This window comes from Lactuca virosa, chromosome 2 (assembly GCF_052849685.1).
Source record: "Lactuca virosa cultivar CGN04683 chromosome 2, Lactuca_virosa_CGN04683_v6, whole genome shotgun sequence".
Classification (NCBI taxonomy): Eukaryota; Viridiplantae; Streptophyta; class Magnoliopsida; order Asterales; family Asteraceae; genus Lactuca; species Lactuca virosa.
The window spans coordinates 314863759-314872644 of NC_136427.1; the positions used below are offsets into that span (position 1 = coordinate 314863759).

The 8886-nt window shown below is 32.1% G+C and overlaps 1 protein-coding gene and 1 pseudogene across 1 annotated transcript; both read left to right on the forward strand.

Moving 5' to 3' along the window:
- The first annotated feature begins 674 nt into the window (after window positions 1-674).
- On the forward strand, window positions 675-2612 carry PTAC15 (plastid transcriptionally active 15). Its single transcript, XM_079081338.1, has 2 exons — window positions 675-1092; window positions 1175-2612. Exons 1-2 carry the CDS (start codon window positions 816-818, stop codon window positions 2464-2466), a joined length of 1569 nt encoding a protein of 522 aa, XP_078937464.1. The 5' UTR covers window positions 675-815; the 3' UTR covers window positions 2467-2612.
- A 2471-nt stretch (window positions 2613-5083) lies between these two features.
- LOC145158805 (NDR1/HIN1-like protein 26 pseudogene) lies at window positions 5084-5672 on the forward strand (annotated as a pseudogene).
- The last annotated feature ends 3214 nt before the right edge of the window (window positions 5673-8886 follow it).

Here is an 8886-nt window from a genome sequence, read left to right on the forward strand (position 1 = left end):
TGGGTTGCCAAAGTCGTAGTCTTGATGAAATATGTTCGAAGTACCGCGATATGAGGGTTAAATGCCTTGAATTCAATGGTATTTATAACTTTGTTATAAACAACGTACACGAAAGCGACCCGTTTGCTGTGGTCATGCACCAATATGAAGACACGAAACACACACCGTTTAAACACGTTAAAGCTTGGCGAAAATTGAGAGTGCCCAAAATTTAGTCATTCAAAATAAGGTTTAAAAACTAATTTAAGTTGTTTGTGGTTGCATTTTTATGTTTTTTTTTTAAATTTATGTTGTATGTTTTAAATTAATGTAATCTTGTTTCATTGAATAAAAAACTAGTTTAAAAAATATATATTTTATTGTGTTTTTTAATTAAATTTAATTAAAAAAATATGTTTTGTTGTGTTTTAATTTATTTTTGAATTAAATTTAAATAAAAAAATAAGTTGGAGTGGTGTATTTAGTGGTAGACATCTCATTATTAGTGGTGGGAAGTGTGGTGATGATGTGACACTCACCACTATATTGATTAGTAATGGATATAAAAGATAACTTTATAACTAATAAAATGGAAAAAATATTAAATTTTACATCCGGTGCTTTTGTGGTGCCGGCGGAGTCGTACCAAGGATCCTGGATACCTCCCTTGACCCGCCAGAGTTCGTGCAAGCTTACAATGTTGGTGGACTGGTGCCGTGTTTGATTCTTGCGGTTTCATTAGGTCCACAGACTGGGTAGGAGAAAAGTTTAACGAGGACCAAAAGTTGACCAAAGGATAAAACTGAAAAGCTTATGAGCTTATCCAACAGTCGCTAATGGTGCATCTGTTTACTTTCTCCATGAATAAATCGCTCTCACCTTCTCCTACTTCTTTCCTGTGCGCCTGCGGTCCGGATATTATCAACCCGCCCCCACCCTCTCCAAAGGCAGCATCTTTGAATCCATTTTCATCAATAAGACATGGCACCTGCTGGTTCTCTACGCTTAATTTATCCCCCAAATCAAGCCTACTGGCCCTGCCCCTTTCCAGGCGCCGACGACTCTTCGAATGCAACGTTCTTCAAGCCACCCCGACCCATGAAGTCGATTCAGGTTAGTCCCTTTCTCTTTCATTTTCACGAACACCTTCTCGGCCTTCAAAATCTTGAATTCCCTTTTCGCTTCTGTCTCACAGCAACTTCCCTGTTCGCCCTCTTCCTTGAAATGGGTATAAGCAAAAAAGGAACCGACGCTATTTTGGAGAATCACCCAGCTCTAAGGGTGGCGCCTTTTGAGTCCATTCGCACCCAAATCCATGGTCTTCAAAACCTTGGAATTAATGGTCCTGTGTTATTTAGATTGATTAAAAAAAGACCCGACGTTTTGATTGCTAAAGAAATCCATTCCTTGGTTTGCTTTCTTTCCCATGATCTTGTTAAAGATACGAATATGATTGAGGCTGCCCAGCTTGCCCGCCTTCTTACTGCTACAGACCCAAAACTTTTGTCTGGTTTTGAAGCAAAGGTTCGGTTGATGTTGGATCTTGGGATCCCAACAGAGAGACTTGCTCATGTTCTCAACAATGTGAATTTAACCAAGGCCTTGTGTTTGAAATCCTATGAAGAGATTGAAAGAATGATTAGTTTCTTGAACGGGTTTGGGGGTGTGGAGTTGATACTCCGTCGTCCAGCCATTCTGAATTTTGATCTGGATTCACAGCTGATCCCAAGAATCGAGTTTTTCTTGAATATGAGCGGGGGAGATGAGGTTGCGACAACTACTGTGTTACTGAAGCTGCCTTTCATTTTAGCGTACACAGTGGACCATTATACTAATCACGTTGACTTCTTCAGATCATTTGCTGGGTTAACCGATGAAGAGATATTTAAAATAATACTTGTGTATCCAAGTTTGTTTAGTGCAAGCCGTGAGAGGAAATTACATCCTAGAATCGAATTCCTTAAGCAATGTGGGTTCAATTCTAATGACATCTATAAACTGTTGATCAAAGCCCCTCTTTTTCTAAGCCTGTCATTTGATGATAACCTTGCATATAAATTAGTCCTTTTGGTGAAGATTGGGTATGAACATAGAACCAAGGAGCTGGGTTTGGCAATGGGATGGGTGTGCAGGACTAGTTGTAAGAATATGCAGGAGGTGATCAGCCTGTTCTTGAATTATGGGCTCACTTGTGAAGAAATTCTTGCAATGGGAAAGAAGCATCCACAGGTATTGCAATACAATCATAAATCAATGAAGCTGAAGCTGGATTACTTGACTCAGGAGATGGGTTATGAAGTTAAGGAGATGTTGGCTTTTCCTGCATTTCTTGGTTATGGGTTTGATGGAAGGATTAAGCACAGGTTTGAAGCTAGTGGCAAAAATTCAGGGGAAGGGATGTCCATTAACAAGCTGTTTAGCATGTCCACTGCAAGGTTCTCTAAGAAGCATGAAAAGAAGTTGCCTGTGCTTGTAACAAAAGCTTAGGGTTTTTTTTTTTTTTTTTTTTTTTAAATCATCTGGATAGTTTTGTTAATTTTATCTTGGCAAGAGTAGCTTCAACATGCACTTCCGCACTTGTCATAGAGGGTTGCAACTTTTTGTGGTTTAATGAGAATTTAACATTTGAATTATTACTTCCACCAACATGCCGCATTTTCTCTGATTTATTGTAATGCATTCTTTTCTGTTTTGCCATGTCATCAGATATCGACTCAAAACTAGCAAGAAAGGTATTTTGCCACTCTAATAGCTATTGGTAACCTAAATGGTCAAGGTTGCAAATTTTATTTTGAAGCCATGACCACTTTTATGCTTAATAGTATTAAAGAGGTGAAAACAAAAAATAGGTTAGAATATGGTTTTCGCCCTATTTGCCCAAATGAATAAGTAGATCTAATTCTAAATTAAATTTTACATATTTTAATTTACTTTTCTATGATAAGAAAAATAGTTACATGTATACTATTTAGTTATTTAAAGGGTAAAAACAGAAAAACACAATCAATTTATACTTGTATATTAAAAAAAACACTTATATTCTTTATGTTAGAAAAAAAATTATTATATTATTATTTACTTTCAAATAAAACCAATTTGTATGTTTTTAGAAGAAATGATGGGGTAAAAATATGATATGATATACATTTCACTTATATTTCTATGTTTGTCTACGAAAACATGTTGGACCTTGCATATATTTTGATTACTTTTGGTCGATTGTGTTATGTGCATGGAACTATACGATTGATTTTTCCCTGTTTAATTAATCATTTTTATCCCAATTAATATCAAAGTCATATTAAAAAACAAAAATAGGCAAAATAAGAGCAATTCTAAAGAAAATAAAACCATAATTAGTTTCCTTATAATTTGTAATAATTCTACATTGGAATCGATTTCTACATAACGAAAATCATAAAAAGCAACAATATAATGGCTATTGCATAAAACCAACTTGTATTAAAATGGAATTGCACCATGCATACTATAGTATAGTCCCCATCAACCAAAGTAAGTTCCAAATAGTAGCTCAAAGACAAATGGAATCCAAAAGTCCAAACACAAACGTACAACAGCTCTAAATTTCTTTGGATAACAAGCCATGAATGAATGGGAAGCTCTCAAGTCTCAAGTCTACCCACCTAAGCCACAAATCTCATTTCTTAGCATGAAAGGCATGAATATTAGGTCCAAACACTCACCACTGGCTTCTATGTCGTCGTCTTCTTGTCTCCTTGTGAAATCATATTTCTTCCCTATTTTATTGACTATTCTGCTTCTTACCACTTTACAACTTTCTTTTGCACTCAATCATCCTGGTCCTTGAGTCGTAATATTCCAACACCCGGCCAGTCATTTTTCTTGAACCTACATAGTACATGTACCAAAAAAAAAGGATATATTATATGCATATTAAAGAGACCTACCTATACACACACACACACATATATATATATATATATATATATATATATATATATATATATATATATATATATATATATATATATATATATATATATATATATATATATAACGCAAGAGATGCAGCTTCTTTTGTCCTTATGGAACGCAATTTTGTCTATAAAATAAAATAATTGGAAAAGAAAGAGCTACAATCATTTTTGCTATATCTTGTGAGCTTTTATCTTTATGAAAAGGTTAAATCATTATTCACGGCCACTTCTGAAGCATACTTGATTTCAGGTCCAAAAGGTAATCGAAACGTAACAATAAACAACTCTTAATAATGAAAACAGCACCAAATCAATCAAAGCATTGTTTTTTTAATAACTCCCTTATTTTAGGCATCAATATCAACTATGAACTATTTATTCACTATGGTTTGAACTTGTTTTTGTTTTGTCATAACAATATAACATGGTCATGGTGCAGAGGATTTACCTAGCTAGACATCAAACTAGATACCGTTGTATTCAATATTTTCTCCTATATGTGATTTGCCAAGATGAATCTTCCATAATAAATGAAAATAATTTTGCCGCATGTCATTTGGTCATAATTTTGAAATATTTATTTTCCACTTGTCATTACTTTGTTTTTTATTTTTCAATATATCATTAATTTAGTTTCTATAAATTAAACCTACCATAATGACTATATTAATTTCAAATTTCAAATTTCAAACTTCAATTTCAATTTTAAATAAATTTACAGTTTAAACCTTTGTATTTAACATTTTATTATAATTAACATGTTTAGTACACGGTCTAATAATTAAACATATAATTTAAATTTATTTTTTTGTAGTTTTTTTTTTAAATTTTCTTATAATTGTTACTTATTTCAAATTTCAAATTCAAATAAACTTCTCATTTAATCATTTGTATTTAACATTTTATTTTAATCAACCCGTATAGTATACGAGTCTCACAACTAGTAAATTATAAGCCTAAAAAATTAAACGGAAAAGTGTTACAAGTTGTTAAAAGTGACCTACCAAGTAGAACCACGTGCCAGTCAAAAGCAGCAAGGAGCAAAATCATTGCTGCTTTCCCATTTTCAACACTCTCTTTATTTAAATGTAAATAAGCCACCACTGGCCATTCCTAAGCATTGTAAACACACACACACACACACATTACAACAAATTAATGTCTCAAATCCATGCAAAATCGCCCGAACACTGTGCCAAAAAGAAACTTGTAAACATTAGTAGCAATCTTCACAAGAAGCTATTCTTCACCTTCACCTCCTTCTTCTCCTCAATCCTCCTACTCGTATTCATAGTCTGGTTCATACTTCGTCCCACTAAGCCAGACTTCTCCCTTAAAGAAGCTGATCTTTACCAACTTGCTGTCTCGGGAACTCACCTCCTTAACGCCTCCATCCAACTCACCCTTGTTTCCACAAACCCAAACCAGAAAGTAGGCATTTATTATGATGAGATTCAAGTTTACGCTTCCTACACGGGACAACAGATAACTCTTAATACATCGCTTCAACCTTTTTATCAAGACCATAGGGATATCAATCTTATATCTGCTATTTTGGTTGCCAACGGGTTACCTGTGGCTCCTTCTTTCAATTATGAATTGGATCGTGATGAGACTGCCGGAACATTGGTTTTGAATCTCAAGGTATATTGATTGCTCCGGTGGAAGGTGGGAACTTGGATCTCTGGAAAGTTGGCTGCTAAACAACGGGCACAATGTTCCACGACAATTTGACAAATATATGAAACCTTATCAACTGTCGTTACATTCGCATATATATATATATATATATATATATATATATATATATATATATATATAAGATTTCGTATTTTGTTTTAGGACTCACTCACTTAAATTACAATAAAGTTGCATGGAATATCTCTCATTCTGCTGGAATACACTCTCATTCTTCTAGATATGAATTCATTCTGAAAGAATATTATTGTTGACATTAATGACGAATTTAATTGGTTTCCATAAAAATGAGTTATAAGTATGGATAGCATTTGATATACATATAATTAATACTAAATTCCTATTGGTGCATTCTAGCACACAATAAATGTGAGAAACATTTGAACCTACCTATATATATATATATATATATATATATATATATATATATATATATATATATATATATATATATATATAGCTAGGTTCATTTGTTTAAACTAAGTATTGTGTTATTGTATGCATAAATGTGGGTCAATCAAAATTTAAAATATAAATAAATAATTAAATAAATAAATAAGGGTAATTAGGTAATTTTATAAACAACTTCCCCAAATACTTTCCTATAATTATGCTAGTTGATTTTAACCTAATTTATCCCCTTTTATAAACAACTTCCCCAAATACATCGATGAAGGTGAGAAGGAAAGCACGAAGCGGCTGCAAGGTCCAATGGATGTCGATCGATTGCAGGCTAAGGAAGTGTCTCTGGGGTCGGCGAGACTGAAGCAATGAAGTGAAGAAGCAACATAAGTCGTCTTCCCCGTTCAATCTAATGAACGACGTTTCTTTGACTTTCGAAAGTCAAAGTCCTTCAAACCAAATTCCGATAACAATGGTACGTAATCAGGTACCCATGTAATGCCCGTTACCCCATCGAGATTTGATTTTACGAGCCAATTTCGACTTCAATTTCGTTTGTAAATTCCGATTACAGATGCCAAAACAAAGAACTCCTGAGTCCCGACGAATTTGATTCCAACAAAAATTCCGATCAAAGCTTCTTTTGTAAATGCAAATGGATGATGGGAATGTTTTTGACTATCAGTGATGGAATTCCGAATCTGATTTGAACATTCGATCAAGATTGTTGTGAGCAACTTCCGATTATGAACCTGTGAATGTTGATACTGAGTCGAGCATCCCAAATCAACACTTAAATTTGAATCCTTTGAAATCAGTTTGTCTGTATAAGAACGCTACGAATCGGTATTTCAAACATTTATGCGAATACTAGACCTGTTCATATCAGAATGCAACAACGAGTTCGATTTTGGAGTCAAAATCACAAACCTTCGTTTCCAGTTGAATTGATTCATGTTTCAATTTATGTTTTTTAACTTGATTTTTGGCTGCATTTTATGAATTGAGTCATGTTTCAATTTATGTTTTTTTTTTCTGATTTAACACTTCATTTACGTTGACAGTGCAGGATCTTGATAATGTTGAATTCTGAAAAGGTATCAACTATGTTTATGTAGATGATTCAATGGATGATATTGGTGAGATTCCAATTCTATTGGAATGGAATCACGAATTCTAATTCTGTTGGAATTGAATTACGAATTTCAATTCTGTTGGAATCACAGAAGTTGATGCTTGAAGAACGGACCATAAAAGTGAAAGTTATTCTAAGCAACATTATTTTTTTAGAATGTTTTAGTCGTTGTTAGATTTTGATGTTTTCTTTCCCGTTTTGAAAGTTTTTTTAGTTTTATTCTTTAACAATAAATGTAATTCTTAACAATTGTTACCCGTATTCTCTAAGAAATAATGTATTTTTTGTTTTTATTCTTCAATTGATTGTTCAAGAATTTGTTATTCTACAAGAAGTTTTTAAATTCATGATCAAGAAATAGGTTCAAGAATATTTTTATTATTTATGGTTCAAGAATATTTTTATTTTTGAATATATACTCATAAACATATTCTGTCAGAATTAAAAGAATTATAATTCGTAAAATCGGATTTTTAAAATTAATAGAATCTATGATCCCTTAAAAAATACAATTTTCCTTTATTAAATCTATATTATTTGACTAAATTACCCTTCTAACTAATTAAGATGATATTTTTCAATTATATTTAATTCAATAATATATATTAATCACTTTCTTAAAATAAGTAAAATTGATTGGCCCATATTTATGCATACAATAACACAATAATTAGTTTGAATAGAATAACCTAGGCCTATATATATATATATATATATATATATATATATATATATATGAGGTTGGCTAAAAAGACACCCCAATTTTCCATATGGACACCCTATTTTGTTTTTAAGATATTTTTATTGGTTGAATTTGTATTGTTTTCCAAAAAAATAGGTTATAAATAGTTAATTATAGATTGACTTTTATTAAAATTATTTATAGGGTGTCTAAACGGTGTCAGTTTAGCAACACACACACACACACACACACATATATATATATATATATATATATATATATATATATATATATATATATATATATATATATATATATATATATATATATATATATATCATGGTTGCAGAAATCGCTAATCGGCCGCTAATCGGTGGACTAGCGATTAGGAATTAATCGGCTAGGCGGGGATTAATCAGGGACCATTAACTATTAAGAAAATTATTCAAAAATTTATAAATCTAATTTTAATCCTACAAAAAAAGCCATTAATCGGCGATTAGGTCTGATTAGGTCCGATTAGGGCCTATTTTGACCTGCGTTGACCAAACCCGATTAGGTCCGATTAAGTCTGGTTAGGTCCGATTAATTCCGACTTTGACCTGTATTGTCCAAACCCGATTATAGGGACCGATTAGCAATAAATCTCATCGGTGGAGGGCCAATTAATCGGCCGATTTCTGCAACACTGATTTATATATATATATATATATATATATATATATATATATATATATATATATATATATATATATATATATATATATATATATATATATAGAGAGAGAGAGAGAGAGAGAGAGAAAGAGCTAAGTTATAATGTGAATGACATCTATTGTGTGGTAGTAAGGACAATTATGGACCACTAGAAGAAAAGAATGGATGACTATGATTTGAATGCCTATGATAATAAAATGGAATAACATGTACCTTATATTCCCATAAATTTCATTATAAGGTTATTTTAGTCGATTAAACTATTTTTAAAAAAGGAAATTTCAGATTTTAAGGATTAATTGATTCTTTTTATT

What these genes read in the sequence shown, in the direction of transcription:
- PTAC15 (XM_079081338.1), top strand. Translation starts at nt 816, where the DNA reads ATGGTGCATCTGTTTACTTTCTCCATGAATAAATCGCTCTCACCTTCT. An exon ending in GACCCATGAAGTCGATTCAG is followed by an intron (nt 1,093 to 1,174) that starts GTTAGTCCCTTT and finishes TCTGTCTCACAG; the next exon opens with CAACTTCCCTGTTCGCCCTC.